Source organism: Pelophylax lessonae (assembly GCF_965119305.1).
Source record: "Pelophylax lessonae genome assembly, chromosome: 1".
Lineage (NCBI taxonomy): Eukaryota > Metazoa > Chordata > Amphibia > Anura > Ranidae > Pelophylax > Pelophylax lessonae.
The window spans coordinates 819,862,210-819,890,040 of NC_138768.1; the positions used below are offsets into that span (position 1 = coordinate 819,862,210).

The window sequence follows — 27,831 nt, forward strand, 5'->3', positions numbered from 1 at the left end:
CTGATCTAATCGCAGAAGAATTCCCACGTCCTGAGTGTCCGCCTTCCCTGTAGTATGGATTTCTTTTTTTAGTCAATTACATAGAACCCGTGGGAGCCAGCTCCCAGCAAATCATTGAACCGTACAATTCACACAAGGAATATTCTGAGGACAAAACTACTAAAACATTTCCTGATAGCATCTCAAAACCAAACACTGCATCTGTTTTTCTTACGGAGACACGCTGGTTTGTTTCAAATGGTTCATTAAAAAGGAACGTCAGCTGAATATGCTGCCCTTCCGATCAAGGTAATTGGCACCCCAAACACAGATCGCAAATGCAGTGCGTTTGGGTGCGCCAAATCACACTGTACCGCAATACAATGCGGATTGGTGCGGTGCGTTTTTAAAAGTAGTGAAAACCCTTTCTTTTCGTGGACCAGTGGGTTTTGCAGCCCATTCAAATGAATGGGTTGTCAAAATGGAACAGCTCGAGAATCCCAGTGAGAACCAGCCCTAGGAACACCGCTACATTTTGAAACCTTGAGACTGTGGGAATATACATTTTAGCAGAATCAAAACAGAGGGATTGTAAAGGGTTTGGCCATCAAAAACGTTTTATCTTCACTACTGGTGGCAACAAATGAGGTGAAATCACCCACTGGCTACTCATAAGAAACTTTGTTTAATACATATCGGTTTTAGGGAAAAAAAAAAAAAAACACCTTCATCCTATAGGGTTTTTTTGTTGTATGTGTCCCAAAAAAAATATATATACCATTTCGGTCCCCATTAGGAAGATTCACTCACTCTATGCATCCTATTTACCATGATCACAGAGAATGGAAGAAAATTCCAAATTTTGGGTAGTAAAGGGAAAATATTCCAATGGGGCCACTAGTTCTGGTGACAACCAAGCATTCCCTCACTTTGGAGGAACTTCCTCTCGCTTCCTGTTTTGGCTATGGGACAAGAAGTGAAGGGAAATCTCCTCAACATAACAGGAAAACAAAAAAGACAGGGTGTTATAACAACCCTCCCCTACTCTATCCAAAATGAAAAAAAAAAAAACGGAATTTTTGTAAAATCTTACCTGTAAAATTCCTTTCTCTGAGTCCTCCGACAGTCGCCGCCTCTTCATATTCGTCACTAATGGGTTATTGACATTTGCTCCGTAGGAGTAGCTAGGCAACAGAATATATTAATATCAAAGCTTTTAACATATCCCACCCCCAGGGGGTGGTCCCCTCAGTCAATACCTCCTTGCTTCCTGCATTACCAACTCAGTTTCAGTAGAATAGCAGTAGAGTACATAAACAAACCCCAAAAGAGGGGCGGCGACTGTCGGAGGACTCAGAGAAAGGAATTTTACAGGTAAGATTTTACAAAAATTCCATTTTCTCTTACGTCCTCCGACAGTCGCCGCCTCTTCATATTCGTCACTAATGGGGACGTCCCATAGCAGTGTAGACATGAGGGGTGGGAAAAAAGCAGCCGCGCCTAAAGCAACGCAGTACCCACATCAGAGGAAGAACCTTACCAAAGTAAGAGAACCAACTGGGCAACAGGAAAAAACTTGCTCAACAGGAGCAACAACCCAGGAAGAACAAGTAACCTAGGGGTAAAAACACCCCAACAGCCAAAGGCCCAAACAAGGGACCCTAAGGCACTGCCGCACTAAGAACTTTGCGGCCAAAGGAAGCATCTGCCGATGCCTGAACATCCACTTTGCAAAATTTCGAAAAGGTGTGAACTGACGACCAAGTCGCCGCCTTACACACCTGGGCCACAGAAGCCCGATGACGATAGGCCCAAGACGTACTCAGAGACCTGGTAGAGTGCGCTTTCACAGGGAAAGGAGGAACCTTCCCCTTCAAAGCATAGGCTTGCACAATGGTCTGTCTGATCCATTTGGCAATGGTCGCAGCCGACGCCGCCATGCCCTTCCGAGGCCCCTCAGGAAGGACAAAGAGAATCCGACTTGCGAAAGGATTTTGTAGATGACAGGTAAACCCTGATTGCCCTAACAACATCCAAGGAATGCAATGCCACCTCCTTCGGATGCTTAGGCTTCGCGCAAAGCGAAGGCAGGACAATATCCTCATTGAGGTGAAATTCCGAGATCCTCTTCGGAAGAAAAGATGGGTTGGCTCGCAAGACCACCTTATCCAAGTGAATCACCAAATACGGGGATTTGCAGGACAAGGCCGCCAGCTCCGACACTCTGCGATCCAAAGTTATAGCCACCAAAAAGGCAACCTTCTTGGACAACAGAGACAACGAGATCTCCCCGATTTTCTCAAAAGGAGCATGTTGTAATGCGGACAGAACAAGGTTCAAATCCCATGGAGGTAAAGGCTCCCTCCTAGGAGGGACTAAATGACGCACCCCTTGAACAAAGGTGCTAACCAAAGAGTTAGACGCCACAGGGCGTTGAAAGAGAACTGCCAGCGCAGAAATCTGACCCTTAATCGTGGCCAACGCCAAACGCTGGTCCACGCCCGTTTGAAGGAAAGCCAACACTCTCGATACCGAGTACGAGCGAGGGGAATATCCCCTGGACTCACACCAGGCAAAGTATGCTTTCCAGGTACGGTAGTAAATTTTTCCCGAGGAGGCTTTCCTAGCCTTAATCAAAGTGGGAATGACCTCAGGGGAGAGACCCCTATCCTTCAGGCCCTGGCTTTCAACAGCCAGGCCGTTAAAGCCAGCGACTGTGAAGCAGGATGGAATATCGGTCCTTGAGACAGAAGATCTTCCCGAAGTGGCAGACGCCACAGAGCGTCGACCGCCAGATTCATGAGGTCTGCGTACCAAGACCGGCGAGGCCAGTCCGGTGCCACCAGGATCACCGTGTGCGGTTCCGAGGCTAACCTGCGAAGGAGCCTGGACAGCAGCTGAATCGGTGGAAAGGCATAGATCAGACGATACTGATGCCAGGGCGCCACTAACGCGTCTGAGGCGTCTGCCCGAGGATCGCGCGTTCTTGCCACGACCTTTCCACCTTGTTGTTTAGACGAGATGCGAACAGATCCACATCTGGGGACCCCCACTTCGCGCACACCATCTAGAAGACATCCGGGTGGAGGGACTATTCTCCCTGGTCCAGGGTCTGGCGGCTCAGATAATCCGCCTGCCAGTTCTCCACCCCCGGAATGTGAACTGCAGATATCGCCGGGACGTGCGTCTCGGCCCAAGACAGAATGTCGGCTACTTCCCGAGCCGCTCGGGCACTCCTGGTGCCCCCTTGGTGGTTGATGTAGGCCACCGCCGTGGCATTGTCCGTCTGTACCCGAACCGGACGGCCCTGAAGCCTGTCCGTCCAACGCAGAAGGCAGAGATTTATTGCTCGCAATTCAAGAATGTTGATCGGAAGGGAGGATTCCTCCTCCGACCAAGTTCCCTGGGCGGACAGAACGCCCAGAACACCACCCCAGCCCGACAGGCTGGCATCCGTGGTGATCACCGTCCAAGACAAAGGACGAAAGGACTTGCCCCCCGACACCGCCGGGGACTGGAGCCACCATAAAAGACCCCTGCGGGTGAGGCGGCTCAACGACAGCCGCAGATCTAGAGACTGCGGACACCCGTCCCACTTGGCCAGGACCTCCGCCTGGAGATCCCGCGTGTGAAACTGGGCAAAAGGGATCGCCTCGAAAGCCGAGACCATCAATCCCAGACACCTCATACACGTCCGGAGGGACGAGCACTGATTGTCCCTGAGGGACCTGACTTCGCACTGAAGTGTCAGAAGTTTGTCTTCCGGCAGGAAGACCTTCGCCTGAACAGAGTCCAGGATCATCCCCAAGTAGGGAAGACGAACCGACGGACACAGCGTCGACTTTGGAAGATTTATCGTCCAACCAAACTCCTGTAGAGTCTGCATCGTGATGGGACAGGTCGTTCACCAGGCCATGACTGGTCGCGGACCGAAGCAGGATATCGTCCAGATACCCCAGGACAGAGATGCCCTGGGCTCTCAATAAAGCCAGAACTGGCGCAAGCACCTTGGTGAAAACCCGCGGAGCCGAAGCGAGACCAAAGGGCAACGCCACAAATTGGTAATGATCCTCCGCAATGGCGAATCGAAGGTACCTCTGGTGACCCTCGAAAATGGGGATGTGAAGGTATGCATCCTTCAAGTCGATGGAGGCCATAAATTCCCCCGGAACCAGGGCAGCCACCACCGAGCGCAGGGATTCCATGCGGAACTTGCGAACCCGCACAAAGCGGTTCAGAGCTTTCAAATCCAGAATCGGACGTGCCTTGCCCTCCTTTCTGGGCACAGTGAACAGATTGGAATAGAACCCCCGAAATCTGTCCCGATGAGGCCCCGGGACCACCACTCCCTGGGCCCGCAGGTCCCGCACCGCCAGGTGCAGATCCCGCAATCGCTCCGGAGTCAGCTGAAGGTTTGAGGGGAAAAATCTGCCCACCGGCCGAGAGAGAAACTTGATCTTGTATCCAGATCGAACGATTTCCTGAACCCACCTGTCCCGAATGCGGTCCAGCCAGGGTTGAAGAAAACCGAGCAAACGTCCCCCCACCCCAGAACCGGGTGAGGGCGTCCCTTCAGGCCGCATTGTTATGGGCAGCAGACCCGGACTGGCCGGACTTCTGCTTACCCGCCCACGGCTTCTTCTGGGAGCCTTGTCCCTTGAAGGGCTTGCCCTTATAGTGCGACCGAAAGGCACGAAAGGACCCCTGAGAGGCCCTAAACGATGTATTCTTTTTACCACGAACAAACTTAGTTTTGTGCGTTTGGGGTAAGAGAGTGCTCTTACCCCCAGAAATACCCTTTATCAGAGTATCAGAGGATTCACCAAAAAGGCGAGACCCCGCGTAGGGCAAATTAGCCAAAGTCTTGCGAGAAGATTGGTCAACAGACCAACATTTCAACCAAATCAGGCGACGGTTCAATACCGCCACACTAGAAAGGCACGCAGCCAAAGGGACCATATCTAAGTCCGCATCACACAAATACATGACACCCTGATGAATTTGATCCACCATAGCCAAAGTTGTCGGCGGGGCAGAATCCGCCACCAGGGTGCGCCTGAGCACCTGTGTCCAATCCGCAATAGCTTGGGCTGCCATAATGGAAGCAAAAATAGGTTTCAACATAGAACCAGCAACCGTATAAGCATGACGGGCCAGAGACTCCAATCTCCTGTCCGTCGGGTCCCGGAACACCGGAGTATCCTCAGCAGGGATCGCAGTGGATTTATTCAAAATCGCCACCGCGTGATCCACTTGAGGCGGCACACACCATCGCTCATCAGTGGCGGGTGTAAATGGATAACGCAGCCTGAATCTGCTCGGCACAGCAAAAGGCTTCTTTAAATTGCTCCATTGCTCATCAACAGCGCGCTGAAATTCCGTAGAGCAAGGAAAAACCTGCGATGTTTTGCGCTTTCTTTGCGTCCCATAAGAGGACATCAAAACTGGAGGACACGGTTCATCCTGTAAATGCAGCGTTTGCTTGATAGAAGCAACCAACTCATCCACGAGTGCAAGCTCTTCAGACGAGCCAGGGGGAGAATTATCAACCCCCTCCACCTCAGCCTCCCCGTCAGACCCCACAAGGTCTAGGGATGAGTGAGACCCTGAGAAGGGCACACCAGCCATAGCAGCCCCATCGCCCTCTGAATCAGAGGAAAAAGACACCCTGGGCCGTTTTGTGGATCGATCAGCCACCAGCATCTGCACCTGAGCAGCTAAATTTGCCACAATAGTGGCCAGATCAGCCCCCTCGGGGGAAGCAGCAGCCCCTTGGCCCCCCACCAAGGTGGGAGGAAACTTGCAATCCTGAGAATCCATGCCCCAGCAAATTAGTAATAAAAGGGTACTGCCCCTTTAAGATCGCGGCGAGCGTAGCCCACCGCACCCACTAAATACACTGACCCCCACAGGGACAAGAAACTGGGCAAGGAATACAGGAATAAAGGAAAAGTAAAAACCTGGAAAGCACACAGGCTGCTGTACCGATCGCTGTCCCAGAGCAAAAGGAAGTGATGCAAGACTGACCGCCCCTATGAAGCCTATGCAAGGCTACACAAACATGGCCGCTCGGCTGAGGAAATTTCTGGGCAAACAGAAAATGGCACCGACATGTGGCCCAAACGATCGCCGCTAAAATGGCGGCGCTTGGCGCCAAAACGCCTGTCTAACCACACAGGACCAGCCACCCTGATTTTTGCCCCCCCCTCAAAGCCCACACACAGGCAGCAATTCCACACAGGAATCTGACAGGGAGCTCAGCAGCCACACAGACATGCAGGGTCACACAGTCCCAGACTGACACCCAAACAGACAGGTCCCCACATAGATTACACTTACCAGTCCGGATGGCGTGGGGAGCCTGCTCCAGCGACCAAACCGCTGCACTGAGGACAGGGAGTGTCGCAAGTATGACGCAGTGGAATTGCGGTGCGAAACCGCAATGGCGTCCAGTGAGGTAGCCACCTCACCGATAGCATCCCTGCAGCGAACAGGGATGGGTCGTTCAATGTGCCAGGGCAAAACCTAAGATGAACGCTCGATGGCAGGCTGGGAAGCCCCTGGCCCTGAGCCCTGGGATCCAGGGTGGCCAGACTGAGACCCAGTGCCGCACGATCATCTTCATCAGAAGAAGCTAACTAACGCTGAAAATAAACAGCTAGGTAAAAGAAAGAGAAAAAAACTCCAAATAAAATCAAAAAGAGAAAAGAAGCTGAGACTAAAAGCCCCAGCACAGCAACAGCCCAACCTACTCCTGAGCTAGGCATTAGAAACTGAGTTGGTAATGCAGGAAGCAAGGAGGTATTGACTGAGGGGACCACCCCCTGGGGGTGGGATATGTTAAAAGCTTTGATATTAATATATTCTGTTGCCTAGCTACTCCTACGGAGCAAAGGTCAATAACCCATTAGTGACGAATATGAAGAGGCGGCAACTGTCGGAGGACGTAAGAGAAAAAATGTTTTGGGCCTTTAACTATACTTTAAGACCTCTTGCACATGGTACTGATGTTTGAGCATTTGCTTTTTTGGACATCATTTCAGGCAGACATGGGAGTAAGTCACACATGTGCAAGTCTCAAGTCTTAACCTTCAAGTCTCAAGCAAGTCCCGAGTTACTGTGGCGAAAAGCAAGCAAGTCAATTCGTCATTTATTTTGGTCAAGTCACAAATTAAGTAAAAATACTGATCTACCCCAATTTTCACCTTAAAATCAGTTAAAAGTCAGTGGTCAGGAAAGGTTTTGTTTTATTTTCAACATTAACAAAACTGCTTAGTGCTTTTTTCTTGGCATATAAAAGAAACACTTTGAATGCCCAAACAGCTCAAAATCCTTCGTCGGGTCATGTTTCAACACCACAGTCACTAAAAACATGTTAAGTATTTCCATTGTTAAACAGCCAGTGTCCTAAAAATCAGAACACACTGAGGTGTTTTAAGTGACTGTGGTGTCAGAAACATAACAGGCACATTCATTTTGCTTTAACACATCTTGAGAAAGTGCAAATATTTAATAACTTAAAAAAGTAAAGTAATTTTGAGTCATATGTCTCAAGTCAAAGTCAAGTCTCAAGTCATGAGTCAACTCAAGTCGAGTCTTTTATTAATTTTAGTCAAGCAAGTCTCAAGTCCTCAAACTGGTGACTTAAGTCTGACTTAAGTCAAGTCATGTGACTTGAGTCCCCCACCTCTGATTTCAGGTGATTGTGTTTCGCGTATTTATACATGTATATACACGTAGCATAGTTTGGTCTTACTGAGTCATTTATGGAAAGAATTCAGTTATAGACAGGCTGCCAAAAAGTATGCAGTCGGAGCTGGATTTACATAGAAAACCTAGAATGCACTGCAAACTGCCATGGAGGTCCCCTGTTATTACATAGTTAAAAGACATCCAAATTTCCACACAAAATGAAAAAGCTGAAGTACTGTATATCCAAGGCCAAAGTTTTAAATTTTTAGAGTAGGAATGGCTAACATGCTTTATGTAGTTCACCGAGTCTCCCTAGAGGGGACAAAGGCATCAAAAAAAGGTGTTCTAACATTCCCCTGCTCAAACCAAATAAAAAAAGCTTATACTTTAGATAAAACTAATCAAAATCCATTTATACTTTTCTTTTAGAACAAGTTTATTTAATAAGGCAGCGCAGGGATGATATGCAAAGGTCTTGCTAAATAATGTTAAATCTTTACTTACCTCTGAGAGACACACTCTGGTGAGCCTTTTCTTCAGGGCTTGCACCCTCTTTAAGGCTCTCTTGGTGGTTAGGACAGGAGCTCGCATCATAGGAGTTTTAATATTGGAGCTGGCAATTAACAGAATTTCTCTAAGCCTGTAAAAAAAATATTAAGATCATTTCAAATACTCAGCGTGGTGCTTAAAAGACTGGTCAGGTGTCAGAGCACTGCCTGTTCGCTACTATATCTCTTCTTTAAAACTTTACACAGGTTAATGCAATTTCAAATCTATTTATATCTAGAGCTTTTATTAAAATAATACCTGGTGACCCTTCAATTAAGAACCAGGTTATATAGTGACAACACTTTGTCTCTGTCTCCCAATTGTGCTCCTGAGTTGTCACCCTTTACAGTTTACTTCCAGTAGAGACAACAGCAGAACAGCTGCTCTTAGCAACATACAGCTGCCAATGGAGTAATTGTAGACAAGAAGTGATTGCAAAGAAGCTGCAGGAGATCTGGAGCAGTAAGATTCAAAAACGGAAGGAGGAAAAAACATAAAAAAGGTAAAAGTTGATGCAAAACCTAACTGGGTGGCTACATTTGTTAAAACAGTGTGAATCAAACAACTTCCATGTCTGTTTCATTTACAAAATGATTGTATTATGAGATAGCTTGTTGCTAGTTCTCTCAGTGAACTATAGACCATGTGCCCTGTTATAGAGATAAGACAGGTGGAGGTGTTCTGTAGTCCAAACATACCTCTATACCCAAGATGAAAGCACAACTCCTTAAACTTCATACAGTGAGTGGGGGTTGTCGCCATAGAGTATCTTACTGGCAGGATCACCAGGGAAAAATAAATAAAGCAAACATGAAACAGAGAAACCTAATTTAGCCACCACATTTAAGGACCGGTAAGATGCTACATATTACCAAAATATTCTTAGGTTTATATAGGCTTTAATAATCTCATAGGATAGACAGAATCATTTGTTGCCTATACTGTGTATATCTCCTTGGTACAGCGGACACAAGGGTTAAAGTCAACATTCTCCACATCAACCCTTTCCTTCCATGGGCAGCTTTGCATGGTGTGCTCTGTATTAAATGTAAAGCTCACCATACGTATTACAATCTGACTGTACAATCCTTTTTTTTTTTTTTTTATGTTTTTAAATCAAATCTTTTTTATTGAAAAGCTTAACCTTTTAGTGTATATTGTACAAATCGGTCACAAACACAAATTATCGACATCCTGAAATGGAAAAAAAAAGGGAGGTTTGTCACATATTACCCATTATACAAAAACAATCTCGACAAATCATAAGTAGTCATACATCTGGTGCAGAATTGAAGGAAGAAAAAATGAACAAAAACATTAAGTATGACAGTTGCATAAAGCAGTTCAATCGAACACTAATGGCCCATACACACAATCCGAAAATCAGGCAATAGTTCGTCCGTTTTTTTTTGCATGCTAGTGGCATATCGAAAACGGAGAAGTTACTAAAGTTACGACAATTCTTGTACGACAGGATAAAAATAATTCGGAAGGGATGTAATGTGTTGTAGTGTATTTGCATTGCATTTTTGGACCACAACTGTACTGAATAAATAAAAATAGTACGATCTGGTATCGTACAAGAAACATTTTCATGCTTGTCCGATCGGATAATATTGGATGAACGGTCGTGATCGGCTCTCAAAAGCTCTGTACCAACGATCCGATAGCGGTATTTTCCGTCAGATTTTCGGATCATGCGTACGGGCCATTAGAGCTGATTAACCGCTTGCCGACCGCCGCACGACTATTTACTGCGGGTCTAGGGAGCGAGCGCGCGCTCCCACGCGGTCCCAGACCCCCCCCCCCCGCGTGTGACCGGCGGACCCGATGTCCGCCGGTCACTCAGCGATCGTCGGTGCAGAGGGAGAAAGGCAGGCGGCTGATGTTAACAAGCCGCCTGTCATTCTCCCCTTTGTAGAAACAGTGATCATACGGTTCTACATAGTTGATCACTGTTCCTACACCTCAAGCCACAGCCAATCACAGTTAGAATCACACCCCTAGGGACACACATAACCCCTCCCTCGCAAAAAAAAGTTAACCCCTTCACTGCCAGTGTAATTTTAGAGTAACAGTGCATATGTATAGCACTGATTACTGTAGAAATGTCACTGGTAACCCCAAAAGTGTCAAAAATGTCAGTCAAGGGTCCGATCTTCGCAGTACCGCGCAAAAAAAAAAAAAAAAAAAAAACGCAGATCGCGGCCATTACGCGTTAAAAAAAAACCAACAAAAATCTTTCCCTTTGTTAGTAAACGCGATAACTTTTGCGCAAACCAATCAAAAAAACGCTTTTTGCGATTTTTTTTACCAAACAAATGTAGCATAAAACAAATTGGCCGAAAATGTTAAAAAAATGTGATTTTTACATTTTTTTGGGGGAATTTCATATAAAAAAATGTGAAAAATATTGTTATTTTTGCAAAATTGACGCTCTTTTTTTTGTTTATAGCGCATGATCAAAAAATCGTCCGTTAAAGTCACCCAGTGCCGAATCGCAAAATAGGCCCTGGTCAGGAAGGGGGTAAAATCTTCTGGGGTTTAAGTGGTTAAAGCCAAGTACACATGGGCTGACATCAGGCGTCATCGACCAGTTGAATAAAAACAATTTTTAGGGGCATTGCGATGCTGCAAAGTAAATTTTTCCTAATTATTATAGAGTTAAAGTGGTAGTGAAGGCCCTCTCTTCACTTGTACTTACAGGCAAGCTTAAGCCTCGTACACACCACTAGGTTTTCACCACTAGTTTGACAGCTCAGGTTGGAGCCGCTGTACTAACAATTCAAAGTTAGTTCAGCGATCTCCCATGCTCTGCTATTGTGTTCGGACAGGGGATGCTGCAGGGGGGCCCAATTTATTTATTTTATTGGGGGACAGTTTACTACCGCTTTAACCTGGGTAATCCACAGTTGGAGAGTGGGGGAGTATGGGGAAAACCCCAATCAGGCAATCTGCTTACGAGCAACATAAAGAAGACGTAAAATAGCAAATAGAGGTGAATACAACTCCTTATCTAGGGCACCCAGGAGACAGACCATTGGGTCATATGGTATAGAGGTGGCAAATACTGAGGAAACAGTGACGACAACTGCCTTCCAGTATCTAAACAGTTTTGGATATATTAAGAACATGTATATTAGACTGCCCCCTTCAACATTGCACTTAAGCTGGCCATACACAGAAGGAATTTGCTTGATTCCCCCATTAACACAGACAGTGTTGATGCTGGAATCCTTCCTGCCAGGCCATTGTCTTCTCCTGGCTGGGGGGAAGCCGTCCTCTCCGGGAGAAGACAGTGATTATCGCTAGTGGCTACTATCGATTGTTCATCTTTGTACATTCAGCCTGCCCATTTACTGTTGGAATCTCGGCCCGTTCAGCAGGAACCGGCCAAGATTCAAACTATGTATGGCCGGCTTTAAGACATATAAGCCTGGGGCGTGGCTTGGACATGGCAGTGGGAGGATGCTCTTTCTTAGTGCTCCCGCTCTCCGGCCTCCCTAGTTGACCATTACCTGCTCTTTATCGCTGCTAAGAGCGTCGGCGAGAAGAAAAGAACCAAGCCTGCAACAGCCTCTTCCTCGAGGACCACCTCGGTGACCCCGATCCACGCCTTCTTCCCGGATTCCGCCAACTCTGCACCGCGGGCCCTGACTCTGACGCAGCGTGGGGGACTAGGCCCAATAGCTGCCTCCTCGCCTACACAAAGCTCCCCTCAGATCCCTGCTGCCTCCCCCATGGCTGCTACAAACATGCCTGCTCAGCTGGGGGACATTCAGGACATCTGGACCCTCCTCAGGGCCCTTCCCACGAACGCGGACATGGAGGCGATAGTGGCCCAGGTGGCAGAACAGCACCGGCGGGACTTTCAGCAGCTGGGCGGTGAGGTGGCCTCCCTGGAGGGACGTGTGGCGGCGGGTGAGTCTGTGGTCGGAGCGTTACAAACCAGGCTTTCCTGGCTGGAACAGACCCAGATCGCACACACTGAGGTCCTTGCCGCACATCAACTTAGGATGGAGGACATCGAGAACCGGAGCCGTCGCAACAACTTACGGCTCCAGGGCATACCTGAGGCCACTGGGCCGGAGGATCTTGCGGAAACTGTGCGAGCTGTGCTGTCCCGTATCCTCCCACCGGATCCTACGGCCAACCTAGAATTCGATCGGGTCCATCAGGCCCTGACCCAGCTAGGCCCAGGGACGTCATCTGCTGCCTACATCGATATTTGGTGAAGGAGAGGGTGCTCCGGGAGGCCTGGTCCAAAGGCCCCATTGATTTCGATGGCGCTCTTATTCACATATTCGCTGACGTGGCACGAGGCACCCTGCAGCGCCGAGCGATGCTCAAACCGCTGCTGGAAAGACTCCGGGCTCCTGACATCACCTATCGGTGGGGATTCCCCCTACAGTTGACTGTGCGGAAGAACGGATCATCCTTTGTGCTCCGCAGGCATGCAGACCTTCCATCTTTATGCGATTTCCTGGGCATCGCGCGGATGGAGCTCCCGGACTGGCTAGCCCTGCTTCCAGACCGTGACCCACGCCAGGGTCCCCGTGGCTTGGGCTCTCTGCTTCCCCGCAGACAGCGCCAGCAGAGCCGAGGACCGCCTCCGCAGTCGCGAGGCCCAGAGATCGCTGCTGCACCGGAGACCTAATGCAGGGGTTTGTGAGTATGGCCCCCTCCTTCCCTGACTCTTGCCCTTTCCTCAGTCCTGGTCCCGGATATCTCCAGTTAGCCCACTGTCCATCGCCCCCTGCACGCTGCTGTCCACGGTGCTTCCCCGTGCTTATCCGTTGCTGCATGGCCCCCTTCCATCTCCCGCTGGACTGTTGCTTCCTCGTCATGCCTCACGCTCCTATCCCCTGCATGCTGCTAGACCACGCAACTCTCCATGTGCCCCCCTATCGCTGGCTACCGCTGTGGACTGTGGCTGCCCTACATGACTATACCTCCCGGCTGCCCTCTTCCTGCCCTGAGTCTCACCTGCTAAGGTTTTTTTTTATTTATTATTTTTTTTTAAAGACATAAGCCTGTTCCATCTGCCCCGTTTAAAAAGTTTTTCAGGTGTCTTGTAGACATGATTCAAAAGAAGCAGTTGTGATAGCTTTTGAGATTCCAATAGACAGAAGAGGGATGGACACTAGGATGGCTTCCCACTGCTCATCTATGTGGCCTACATCTTCCTTCCATTGCCTTCTGCAGGGCAATTTTGCTGAAATTGTGCTAATAAAGTACTATTTGTCTCTTGCGGTCATAACATTCCTAATGAACCGAGAATCTACTAAAGCCATCTGTGTGTGCGTGGTTTGTGATTGAAGTCCATGGCACAGACTGTACAATCTTTGTACACTTTACCAAACTATGCAATATGAGGACCTACCTGAACTATTCAATTGGACAGGCCCTTAACCACTTCAATACAGGGCACTTTAACCCCCTTCCTGCCAAGGCCAATTTTCTCCTTTTAGCGCTGTTGCATTTTGAATGACAATTGCGCGGTCATGCAACACTGTACCTACACCAACTTTATGTCATTTTCCCCCCACAAATAGAGCTTTATTTTGGTGGTATTTGATCACCTCTGGGTTTTTTCCTTTTTGCTAAACAAATAAAAAAAGACCGAAAAGTTTGAAAAAAAAAAAAAAAAAAAAGTTTTTTTGTTTATGTTATACAATTTTGTAAATAAATACGTTTTTTCCTGCACTGATGAGCACTGATGAGACTGCACTGACAGGCACTGGTGAGGAGGCACTGATGGGGTGGCACTGATAGGCGGCACTGATATGTGGCACTGATAGGTAGCACAGATATGCAGCATTGGTGGGCACTGATAGGCAGCACTGCTGGGCTCTGATAGGCGGCATTGACGGGCACTGATAGGTGGCACTGACGGGCACTGATAGGTGGCACTTGTGGGCACTGATAGGCGGCACTTGTGGGCACTGACAGGCGGCACTGATGGGCACTGATAGGCGGCACTGGTGGGCAATAATGGGCACTGGTGGGCGACACTGAAAGATGGCAATGATGGGCACTGGTGGGCAGCACTGATAGGGAGGGCACTGGCGGGCAGCACTGATAGGGAGGGCAATGGGGGGCTCCCTGAGCACTGATTGTCATCCCTGGTGGCCATAGTGGGCATCCCTGGGCTCATGGGTGGGCATCCCTGGTGGTTCTAGTGGCACCCCCCCCCCCCCGAGGGTATGCACTGGTAAGCAATGATCTGATTACCAGTAACGACCCCCCCCGTCAGGGGAGCCGCCGATCGGCGCTCCTTTACTCGTGCCTGTCAGGCACGAACTAAGGAAAGCCGATCAACGGCTCTTCCTGTTTACTATGTGACCAGCCGTGATTGGACACGGCTGGTCACATGGTAAAGAGCTACGTCAGTAGGCTCTTTACCGAGATCGGAGATGCAGGGTGTCAGGCTGACACCTCGCACCACCGATCGCCGCTCTGCATGCCCCCGGGGGGCGCGCAGAGCTGTATTATCCTGCCGCCGTCATATGACGTCTGGTCAGGATAATACAACCACAATCCCGCCGTCAATCTGCTATAGGGCGGGCGGTAAGTGGTTAAACCTCAGTTGCTGGTAGAAAGGACATTTTATTGTGAGATTGTAAAGTGTGTGATGGCTTTAAGGTCATGCCAGCAGCAGTAGATAAAGGCAGCTGTAAAGGTGAAAGAGATAGTTCCAATTGAGCTGGATGTAGACCACAGTCCTATGACCTTTTAATGTGAGGTAACACTCTATACTCCAATTACATGGGAACTCCAAGAGGTCACTGAAGGATACACAGCCTGACTCACATTTTATGACTGGGCTGTAAAAAGCAGGCCAGAGCAAACTCAGCGCAGCAGACATCACTTCTGCTCTACTTAATAATCTGCCCCCACTGTGTAATGCGGCACGAGGAAAGTGAAATATGGTGGTATGTGTGGAAATCGCAATACAGATGATGAATGGGGGCTTTCACTACATCACTCACCTAGGAATACCCAACGTGACATTCATTTCTCCTCTGCCGGCAAAGTGGAAAGTGTTCAGTGTCATTTGCGTAGATGGCTCCCCGATGCTCTGAGCTGCCAGAAGCCCCACAGCCTCCCCAGGATCACACAGCGCTCTCTGCCACTTCAGCTGCAGCAATGTCTTCAATCTGCGGGCACAAAATTAGGATTTTTGTCATCACCATAAAAATAATTTTCTTGAATTACATTGAGGGACACAGAGAAATCCTTATCATTCAAGTCATACTGCTACCTACCTGGAAAATTTTGGACTTAGGCAAAAAAAACAAAACAAAAAAAAACCCCAAAAAAATTCCACTGTAGGCCAGCCCCGATAACTACACCTCCTACTACCAGTATGCCTCAGTTTTGTGGTATAGCAGTACCAAGAGCATGATTCCAAAACAGAGGGTGGGACTGGTTTCCCTCAATAGAAAAAAAAAGGATTTTGTGGATTATGAACATTCTATATTCCTTCCTTTTCACTTTTGGGATGTATAAAAAGTCCCAATGAGGGGTGGGCATCACAGCAAACAATCGCCAGCAGTCTCAAGAAAAAAGCAAAAGAAAACTGTGGACTGGGTGCAGCTCAAAGAACCACCTGAAAGGCCTTACACCTGAAGCAGGAATCAGGTGTGGCCGAAATATCTGCCTGGTATAACTTGCAAACAAAAGACCAGGTGACAGACTTTCATATCTGGGAAATGGTTTCTTGATGCCTAGAAGCCTAAAAGGAACACTCACAGATCTAGTAGAGTGCAACTTGACAGGAAAGGGTGGAACCCAATCATTGGGACCACGGGATGATGGTCTGCCTAAGACACAAAGTTGGTGGAAAGAGAAGCCAGTGTAACCTTTCAGCCCCGGTTCACACTTATGCGAGTGCGGGAAGGCTGCGAATCCGCAGCCTGTTCCCGCATCGCACACGCACCCCCGGCAGTTCACACTGCCATATGCAATACGCTGGGGGTGTCAATGTAATCTTAACGACACCCCCAGTTTGATCGCATATCGCAGTGCGATCGTGCAGTTCGCACAGGATCGGATCGCACAAGTGTGAACCGCTGTGCGATCCGATCCTGATGCGGCTTCCAAAAAGGGTCCTGTGTGAGTTTCCTGCGGGTGCGAGTTTAGCCATACAAAGTGTATGGCTAAACTCGCACCGCACAGCCGATCGCATGTAATGAAGGAGCAGTGCGCTCCGACATTACATGCGAACCCCGCACTCGCAGAAGTGTGAACCGGGGCTCAGGGTCCATTCAGGATGACAAAAAAGAAATCAGTCTTCCTAAAGAAGCAGTGGCTAAGAGATTGACTCTCTCAGCCCAAAACACATACAAAAAAAATGGAGTGGAATCTTTTTTTGGAGAACAGGGATGGAAGAGCAATCTCTTGAATGAGGTGAAAGAAGAAACTACCTTAAGTCGGCCATAGATGGTTAGAATCTCGAACCATGTATGGGAAGGCTGAATGTACCCAAGTTGATCGATTTACATGCGATTATTGCAAGCAGTGTGGGGTATGACTCCTTTTTGAAAGGGAGAGTACCAACATTCCTGTATGGCACATTAGAACAAAAAACAATTAAGATAATGGGAATTAAATTGTTACTAAACCCAGGACCCTGCATTCACCATATCCGGTCTCCCACAATACAAAAAAAAAAAAACATGAAAATTGAGTTTTAGTAAATATAAACTGCTAAATAACTTTTCTCAGCAGCAGTTTATAACAGTCTTGTGACTTCTGTCAGTGTCTGGGTAACACTTGTAGGAAATCTTAAACCAGGTAGCTAAAATACCCATCCATGGTGTAGGGTCCACCATCAGGAAAAATTCTTCTCATTTCTCCTGATGCACACATACAGGGCCGCTGATAAGGTAGTACAGCCAGCAGCCCTCTTGTACTGGGCCCGGGCCCCATTAGTGCAAAAGGGGGGCCCAGGCACCTGTTGACCAGGAGGTCCAGCTGTACTGACTTGTTACAGACACTGATCCTCTTCTGCCTCCCCCTGCAGCGCTGCCGGCTTCTCCTTTTCTTTCCCCCTCCAGCTGCACTGCAGGGGGGGATTGGTTTTAGCACATGCGCCCCTTTCTATCTGCTGTCCGGACCCCCCTGTGAGCCCCTTTTCCCCACAGTGCTGCTGGCTTTCCTTCTCTCCTCTGCTGCTGGCAGCTGCTGTGTGCACACAGGGGGATGTTTCACAATGGAGAGTAGGGGAAGGGGTTGGTAAATATACCGGTCATTTACTGGCTCTTTTCTTTCCTGAATGAACACAGTGAGCGATCTGCACCAATCACTCCTGTGTCCATTCATCACTAAAGCATAGTAAACTGTGTTTACTATGTTTCAGTTTTAGAATGAGCAGGAACCTGCGGAGCACTTCCTATTCATTCATCTATGCTGCTGAGGTTACAGAGAAAGGAACTGATAAATCTATGTCTGTCAGTCACTTTCGGACGAGGAAAGGGGCCCTGCCAGGTAAGCTGTAGGGGGCCCCGTGATTTCTAACAGCAGCCCTGCACACATAGCGTAGAGGACCTACACTATCTCAGGCTCGTGCCCGCACAGGGCCCACAAAGCACACCGCTTGATGTGAGAGCACTTTTCAGAAGGAAGGGATAGCACTGGCAGGGGACTTACAATAAAAAAGGTAAGAGTCTATGCAAAACAATTGGACAGAGCAGGTAAGTAAACATCTTTTTGTAACAAAAAAAAAAAAAAAGCTGTACTATCACTTGAAACATGCATGTTTCCATCCATTATGGTAATAAATGTGCATCTGAACATCCTGAATAGAGTTTATACCATAACAAAAGCTGCTACTTACCTATCAGCTGTAATATTGGACTTGTAGTAGCTTTCCTCCGCGATGACTTGGTGGCTGTATTGATCCACTTTATCTTGAAATGATTCAGATACAGATCCAAAATACAAATCTGGCTGAAAGACTGACAAGCAAGGGTCAGGCAGATGGGCCGCCCGCTTCAAGTATTTGTTCTGAGACTTTTTATCCAAGGAGTACCAACTCTCCATCAGCTGGAAAAAAAAAGGCATCTTAAAATAAAGCTTTTAAAAACATGGATTAAAGGATTAGCATACAGCCAAGAATGGAATAGTATGCATAGCATATAAAACTTGCATGGCCCACAATTTGGTGTCATTCTAAAATGTGGAACTTGTAAGACAGTGGTTATGCTGTTAATAGTGCATATGGAACAATTCCATGCTCTGTGGAGTATTCATAAATGCATATGGCCCTGGTATGCCTTCCGAGGTTTGGCTGAGATCGAGGTTTATAATTAAGCATGATGTTTAACATTGATTGTCTGCCATATTTGAACCCTTTCCATTCTTGGAATCCTTTGACTTCACAATAAATCTTTCATTTCACAAACAGTGGCCTGGATTCTTTCCTAGATGTACATAATATAACTGGATACTAACATTTGTAGGTAAAGTTGATCCAGGGAATATCCGTTTGCCTCTTGGGGAATTAGGAAGGAATTTTTTCCAATGCTGTAGCAAAAAAAGATCATGCTTTGCTGGGGTTTTTCGCCTTCTTCTGATCAACTGTGGATATAGGATTGTGTATATGGGACTGTATGATTTATTTTTTTTTTTTTTCTCTTATTGGTTAAACTAGATCAGGGATGTCAAACTCAAAATCATCGGGGGCCACATCAGCAATATGGTTGTCCTCAAGGGGCCAGTTGTATATCGAAGACTGTATTCACTCTTTATCATAATAATAAATTGCCTCTGCTTTGAATTATTACTGGTTTTAAATTTAAGTAATAATTAGCTCAGGGTTAAGGGGTACGCCACGTACAGCAGAGTGCAGGCTTCAGGGGTGCGCCACGTACAGAGTGCAGGCTTCAGGGGTGCGCCACGTACAGAGTGCAGGCTTCAGGGGTGCGCCACGTACAGAGTGCAGGCTTCAGGGGTGCGCCACGTACAGCAGAGTGCAGGCTTCAGGGGTGCGCCACGTACAGCAGAGTGCAGGCTTCAGGGGTGCGCCACGTACAGCAGAGTGCAGGCTTCAGGGGTGCGCCACGTACAGCAGAGTGCAGGCTTCAGGGGTGCGCCACGTACAGCAGAGTGCAGGCTTCAGGGGTGCGCCACGTACAGCAGAGTGCAGGCTTCAGGGGTGCGCCACGTACAGCAGAGTGCAGGCTTCAGGGGTGCGCCACGTACAGCAGAGTGCAGGCTTCAGGGGTGCGCCACGTACAGCAGAGTGCAGGCTTCAGGGGTGCGCCACGTACAGAGTGCAGGCTTCAGGGGTGCGCCACGTACAGAGTGCAGGCTTCAGGGGTGCGCCACGTACAGAGTGCAGGCTTCAGGGGTGCGCCACGTACAGAGTGCAGGCTTCAGGGGTGCGCCACGTACAGAGTGCAGGCTTCAGGGGTGCGCCACGTACAGAGTGCAGGCTTCAGGGGTGCGCCACGTACAGAGTGCAGGCTTCAGGGGTGCGCCACGTACAGAGTGCAGGCTTCAGGGGTGCGCCACGTACAGAGTGCAGGCTTCAGGGGTGCGCCACGTACAGAGTGCAGGCTTCAGGGGTGTGCCACGTACAGAGTGCATTATGCACAGTGTGTAACAGCTCATTTCGATCCCTCCTCCTGGGTTCTGACCTCTGCACCCATCCTTTCCCCCCCCCCCATTCCCCCACCTCTGCACATATCTACCTCCACAGCCCACATTCTCCCCCCCCCCCCCCCACCCCCCTTTCCTAAAGCTTCCTCGCATCTCTACTAGGTAGGCAGTTCCCTCCCTGTGTAGCTCTAGTACCTGTGTAGGTGGACCTGTGTATTTGGCTCCAGTAACTGTTCACTTCTGTCGCCTTGCAGGGAGATTCTTCTGTCGGATCTAGCCCTGCCCTACCCCTCTGTGCCCCTTTGCGAGTGTGAGTGATGCTGTCCGTGCCTGCAGTGAACTAGATGGACTTGTGTCTCAACCTGACTAACTATACAAGTTGAGGGGGGGGGGGGTGTAGTCTTATGTGTCATTGGAGTGAATTTCCACTTGGAGCACAGCATTGTTCACAAAACATTACACAAAAAACTAACTAAAGTAAGTGTCAAAAAAAATAAGACATTCAAAACTCAAAAATAAGGAGGGAATATGCGTTACCAAGTCTGTAACTACTAAAAACCGATTTAAAAAAAAATACACATATATACACATACACACACATAGCCTTACGAAAGTATTAGGCCCCCTTGAACTTTGCGACCTTTTGCCACATTTCAGGCTTCAAACAAAGATATAAAACTGTAATTTTTTGTGAATAATCAACAAGTGGGACTCAATCATGAAGTGGAATGAAATTTATTGGATATTTCAAACTTTGTTAAATAAAAAACTGAAAAATTGGGCGTGCAAAATTATTCAGCCCCCTTAAGTTAATACTTTGTAGCACCACCCTTTGCTGCGATTACAGCTGTAAGTCGCTTGGGGTATGTCTCTATCAGTTTTGCACATCGAGAGACTGAAATTTTTGTCCATTCCTCCTTGCAAAACAGCTCGAGCTCAGTGAGGTTGCATGGAGAGCGTTTGTGAACAGCAGTTTTCAGTTCTTTCCACAGATTCTCGATTGGATTCAGGTCTGGACTTTGACTTTGGCCATTCTAACACCTTGATATGTTTATTTGTGAACCATTCCATTGTAGATTTTGCTTTATGTTTTGGATCATTGTCTTGTTGGAAGACAAATCTCCGTCCCAGTCTCAGGTCTTTTGCAGATGCCATCAGGTTTTCTTCCAGAATGGTCCTGTATTTGGCTCCATCCATCTTCCCATCAATTTTAACCATCTTCCCTGTCCCTGCTGAAGAAAAGCAGGCCCAAACCATGATGCTGCCACCACCATGTTTGACAGTGGGGATGGTGTGTTCAGGGTGATGAGCTGTGTTGCTTTTACGCCAAACATAACGTTTTGCATTGTTGCCAAAAAGTTCGATTTTGGTTTCATCTGACCAGAGCACCTTCTTCTACATGTTTGGTGTGTCTCCCAGGTGGCTTGTGGCAAACTTCAAATTACACTTTTTATGGATATCTTTAAGAAATGGCTTTCTTCTTGCCACTCTTCCATAAAGGCCAGATTTGTACAGTATACGACTGATTGTTGTCCTATGGACAGAGTCTCCCACCTCAGCTGTAGATCTCTGCAGTTCATCCAGAGTGATCATGGGCCTCTTGGCTGCATCTCTGATCAGTCTTCTCCTTGTATGAGCTGAAAGTTTAGAGGGACGGCCAGGTCTTCATAGATTTGCAGTGGTCTGATACTCCTTCCATTTCAATATTATCGCTTGCACAGTGCTCCTTGGGATGTTTAAAGCTTGGGAAATCTTTTTGTATCCAAATCTGGCTTTAAACTTCTCCACAACAGTATCTCGGACCTGCCTGGTGTGTTCCTTGTTCTTCATGATGCTCTCTGCGCTTTAAACGGACTTCTGAGACTATCACAGTGCAGGTGCAATTATACGGAGACTTCATTACACACAGGTGGATTCTATTTATCATCATTAGTCATTTAGGTCAACATTGGATCATTCAGAGATCCTCACTGAACTTCTGGAGAGAGTTTGCCGCACTGAACGTAAAGGGGCTGAATAATTTTGCACGCCCAATTTTTCAGTTTTTTATTTGTTAAAGTTTGAAATATCCAATAAATTTCGTTCCACTTCATGATTGTGTCCCACTTGTTGATTCTTCACAAAAAATTACAGTTTTATAGCTTTATGTTTGAAGCCTGAAATGTGGCAAAAGGTCGCAAAGTTCAAGGGGGCCGAATACTTTCGCAAGGCACTGTATACACACACACACACATTAATATATATATATATATATATATATATATATATATATATATATATATATACACACACACACACACACACACACACACACACACATATATACATACAGTATCTCACAAAAGTGAGTACACCCCTAACATTTTTGTAAATATTTTATTATATCTTTTCATGTGACAACACTGAAAAAATTACACTTTGCTACAATGTAAAGTAGTGAGTGCACGGCTTATATAACAGTGTAAATTTGCTGTCCCCCTCAAAATAACTCAACACACAGCTATTGATGTCTAAACCACTGGAAACAAAAGTGAGTACACCCCTAAATGAAAATGTCCAAATTGGGCCCAATTTTCCCTTCCCGGTGTCATGTGACTCGTTAGTGTTACATGGTCTCAGGTGTGAATGGGGAGCAGGTGTGCTAAATTTGGTGTTATCGCTCTCACACTCTCATACTGGTCACTGGAGGTTCCATATGACCCCTCATGGCAAAGAACTCTGAGGATCTGAAAAAGAGAAATGTTGCTCCACATAAAGATAGTCTGGGCTATAAGAAGATTGCCAAGACCCTGAAACTGAGCAGCAGCACTGTGGCCAAGCCCATACAGCATTTTAACAGGACAGGTTCCACTCAGAACAGGCCTCACCATTGTCAACCAAAGAAGTTGAGTGCACGTGCTCAGCATCATATTGGAAGGTTGTCTTTGGGAAATAGACATTTGAGTGCTGCCAGCATTGCTGCAGAGGTTGAAGGGGTGGGGGGGTGAAAGGAATATGGACCTTGAGCCATAGCTCAGCCATTTTGTGTAAAAATCATTCTTTAAGATTACTGTATTCTTAATTTATGTATTGTGCATAAGATCTTCGCCCACGCAGTCCTTTATAAATACTTTGTTATGAGTTCTAGACTTTGTGGTTTTCACAGTAATATTATTTTTGAATGTTCCAGACAAGTTTCGATCTAAGTGAGATCTAAGTGAGATCTAAGTGAGATATAAGTGAGACCCAAGTGAGATCTAGCAGTCTCGTTTTTCTGTTAACCGCCAAAAGTCCTATGACATGTCATGTTTAATCTAAATATGTAGTCTAAGGGACACTGGGCGTGTTTTGTCTTTCAATGTTTTCTAGGACAATACTTTAGTATACAAGTTTGTACGAAATAAATGGATATCAGCTCATTCTGAACGAACTATATGCTGTCTTTGTATTGAGTTTTATCAGAGTGGCCTCGAGAGTACAGAGCCCAACCGGGTCGAGTCAACAACTCTACCACTGGGAGTGGTTAACGCCAACAGGGGGGGGGTCAGCCTGTCAGTGCTCAGACCACACACTGCATCAAATTGGTCTGCATGGCTGTCATCCCAGAACAAAGCCTCTTCTAAAGATGGTGCACAAAAAAGCCACAAACAGTTTGCTGAAGACAAGCAGACTAAGGACATGAATTACGGGAACCATGTCCTGTGGTCCGATGAGACCAAGATAAACTTGTTTGGTTCAGATGGGGTCAAGCATATGTGGCAGCAAAAAGGTGAGGAGTACAAAGACAAGTGTGTCTTGCCTACAGTCAAGCATTGTGGTGGTGGTGGTGTCATGGTCTGGGGCTGCATGAGTGCTGCCAGCACTGGGGGGGGGCTACAGTTCATTGAAGGAACCATGAATGCCAACATGTACTGTGATGTACTGAAGCAGAGCATGATCCCCTCTCTTCTGAGACTGGGCCGCAGGGCAGTATTCCAACATAATAATGACCCCAAACACACCTCCAAGACGATCAATGCCCTGCTAAAAAAAGCTGAGGGTATAGGTGATGGGCTGGCCAAGCCTGTCTCCAGACCCAACGCCTATTGAGCATCTGTGGGGCATCCTCAAACAGAAGGTGGAAGAGCGCAAGGTCTCCAACATTCACCAGCTCTGTGATGTCGTCATGGAGGAGTGGAAGAGGGCTCCAGTGGCAACCTGTGAAGCTCTGGTGAACTAAATGCCCAAGAGGGTTAAGGCAGTGCTGGAAACTAATGGTGGCCACACAAAATATTGACACTTCGGACCCAATTTGGACATTTTCCCTTAGGGGTGTACTCACTTTTGTTGCCAGCCATTTAGACATTATTGGCTGTGTGTTGAGTTATTTTGAGGGGACAGCAAATTTACACTGTTATACAAGCTGTACACTCACTACTATACATTGTAGCAAAGTGTCATTTCTTCAATGTTGTCACATGAAAAGATTTAATAAAATATTCACAAAAATGTGAGGGGTGTACTCAGATATCCAGGACAATTTACTCGGAATACTAGTAAGGTCAACCAATTATTTTTTTTTTTCAATGAAATATGTACATTGTTGTGGAATTCCCTGAGAGGAATATAGACCCATATGCCAGTAGACTTATGGATACACCACTAAACGCCAATCACCCATTGCAACATTCTATACAATATAAAATTGTTCTATGGTGTCCTTTTATGAAACGGAGATGACCAGTGATCCTGCTGATCACAGCTCATTTCCGATCATTCTTAGTTTATGAAACAGAAATGATCGGGGGAGAACATGTTCTCCGCTGATCATCTCTTCACACGGTAATCTGTCATTGACTGACACAGAAACAGCCAGGCTATGAAGCTGCGATCCCCTCACTTCACTGGCGATCTGGGTCAGAATTCACACTCCCGGGTTCACCAGCCTGGAGCTTGTGAAGCGGGGAGTGAAGACAGAATTGGGGGAGAACTGAGGGGGAAAAAGGAAGATTATGGACTTCCTTCTTCCTCGTTCAGACCCCCCAACACAGTAATCATGTCCCCCTGCCATATTTATGTGTATATATTATATATATATACACACATACACGTAGATATCTATTTAATGTGTATATATATATATATATATATATATATATATATATACACACAATGTATGTGTGTGTGTATTCAGTGTATATGTATATATATATATATATATATATATATATATATATAAAAGGGGACTATTATTTATTAACCTGGTGTACTCAGCAGTGATAATTTATCTCTGCTTGTTAAAGCGCGCCAGGGATTTTCATACTACGGTAATCTCGCTTTGTCTCACGAGATTACAGACGCCCCATTGACTTCTACACAGATCTCCGAGAAAACCGTTCTCCTCTGATCACCCTGGGCGAACTGAAGTTCTCCCATTCATAAAAGGGGTGCCAGATGTGATCATTTTCCCCGGAGAACTGTAGAGAAGCCAAGGGAGAAAAAAATTCACCCGTTCATAAAAGGACACCTATATGTAACATAACCAGTCTTATTAGAACTTTAGAAGGGGCCGGAAATGGGTTATGCAAGCATGACTTGTTCCTGCTAAAATTGTTCTATATGTAACATAACCAGCCTTATTAGAACTTTAGAAGGGGCCGGAAATGGGTTATGCAAGCATGACTTGTTCCAGCATCACTCTATAAAGATTTTTGATGAGGGTACACCTTACATTCCAGGTGTTGTCCCTGGGCACATACTGCCCTAAGGTGTGCCGTCCAGCCGAACCAGCTGTCAGCCTCTCAGAATTTGACAGGCTGCTGGCAGCTGGGCTGGACAGCACACTTGTGTCTACTGTTTGCAGTTAAATGCTACTACTGGGTACGTACTGGGTTTACATGCCCAGTATTTGTGGGCCCCAAGTGTTATTTAGAAGAGAACTGGATACAGACACCTCGATGTTAGAACAAGAAACTTCCCACCCTTCCCACCTGCAAAGGAGGACTTAAAAAAAAAAAAATGAAAATAAAATGTAAAGAAAAGTCTTGCCCTAAACAAAAAAAGTTTTGTTTTTTTATGTCTGAAATGCAAAAATAATAAAAAAAACTTTCGTCATCAGGGAAAGGCTCATCATACAGTAATCCTGCAAACCAATTAGAAAATATTTCTCACTGTTCTGCCAATCTTTACTGGATGCAAAGTTCAAATCCAATTGGTTGTTATGAAAGAATGAAATACTTTGCTGTTTGCACTGCCTTATCAGCCACTTCAGTCTCCGTGACGTACCCATATGTTGCCAGGTTTAAGTGGTTATACAGGCATCATGCCACTATTTTTTTTTTTTTTTGGAAATGCTTTTTAATTTAAAAAGCAATCCGAGCTGCTAATTAGCCACTGGATCACTTTCACGGGCAGTGAAAGGGGTCGCCCCCCTCTCTGGGCTCTCCCATCCCACTGGTTCTGTCGGCTGACCATAGAGTTGATAGAGGATCTGAATGTCCCTGATCATCTCTACGGTCTAGGAAACCAGAAGAAGTTTGTATTTTGTCACTTCCGGTTTCATCAGGATGTAAACAAGCCATTACTGGCTTGTGAAAGCATCAGATCAAACCAGATTATATTGTGTTTTTGTATGATCATTTAACTGGATTTTGTAAAAAAAAAAATCCACTACGGAAATGCCAAAAAACTGCAATACCCACCATTTTATTCTGTAGGGCCTCTGCTTAATAAAATATATAATGTTTGGGGGTTCTAAATAATTTTCTTCTTTCTGTTAACATGGAGGACAGGAATGTCCGAATTGCCAAGGGACTGACGTGGTTAACAAGGACCAGAAATCCACAAGTCTCTCACCTGCTTGGCAGCCAGCTCCCTGCCATTCTCATACTGCTCAGACTCAAACAGGGCCCTGGCAGCTGCCATCTTCTTCTGGGAGTACAACAAGAAAGCTCCCAGCCTCTGATATGGTGCAGGATGCTTGGCTTTCCATTTCCTGATGGCATGGCTGTGTTGGGCTGCTTGCTCAGAGTCCATCAAGACCTCATCCAAACGCTTGGACTGTTTTATAACCTGCAGGAAAATAGAAAAAAAAGACGACTTCTAGGATTTCAATTCCACATAAAGGCTGCTGCCTGGTGCATTATACTCTAGACATGCCATGCTAGCTTGTAATGTATAGTGTGGTATTGCCATAAAAATCCAGACACCAAAATCTTACAATTACTTCATAGGCTCTAATACAAATTTCTTGAGCGTCATTAAAAAAAATCCAACAGAAAAAGAAAAAAAACACACCACAAAGGCAGAAGACACTTTAGTTTTTTAAATTGTTAGGACTCAATTGTTTTTTGGGTTTTTTTTTGCTTCTATGGCAATGACACATAACCCCAGCCTCAGGGCTGCCATGAGAGTTTGCCAACAGAACAATCGAAATGTATTATGCTGCAAGCCATGAAAGGAAAAAAAAAATTATCAAAAGGGTTAGCAAGTACATGTGTGTGTTCCAGATCAAGACTGCCAGTCCCAATCCGATATTGATTCCGATTGAGATTTTTCGGAATGTACAGAAGCTGACTGTGGGCCACGGAGGAGAAATACTTTGGGATAAGGATCTGTTATTAGGAGACTGGGACTGCACAATAAATCACTATCTTATTTACTCATACACTAATTTTAATGAACAAAATGGTCTTCTTGACTTCTGCATGTATTGTTATCACCAGGAGCTTTTGGCATTTTTTTGCCTTAGCTCATAAACCCAACTTTATAAAAAAGCCTAGGTGTCAATGTACAGATAGGATTTTAGCAGAGTTTAGGAGCTGCTGCGGTTAGGGGAGCTTTAACCTCCCTCTCCTGAATGTGGAAGAATTGCGTTCAGGATAGGAACATTTTGAACCCTGGCTGCCCGAACATGCAAACTGTTGGGTATTGCATTTTCCCGTGGCCCGCGGTCAAAGAAAGGTGTGTGTACACAAAGCCTTAATATAATAGCCAAGTAACTGGTAATTACAGAAGAATAGCAGCAATGGAAGCCCTTAGATTGGG

General features: G+C 46.4%; 1 protein-coding gene across 1 annotated transcript in view; it reads right to left on the reverse strand.

The window, feature by feature from the left end:
* The window catches only part of POLR1A (RNA polymerase I subunit A), a 257,236-nt gene that overhangs the window by 125,079 nt on the left and 104,326 nt on the right, over positions 1 to 27,831 (reverse strand). Inside the window, exons 23-26 of the mRNA XM_082267319.1 lie at positions 26,641 to 26,856; positions 18,062 to 18,270; positions 15,213 to 15,380; positions 8,176 to 8,311 (exon numbers count right to left, since the gene is read on the reverse strand). Of these exons, the coding sequence (XP_082123445.1) occupies positions 8,176 to 8,311; positions 15,213 to 15,380; positions 18,062 to 18,270; positions 26,641 to 26,856 (729 nt within the window). The remainder of the gene's footprint in view (positions 1 to 8,175; positions 8,312 to 15,212; positions 15,381 to 18,061; positions 18,271 to 26,640; positions 26,857 to 27,831) is intronic.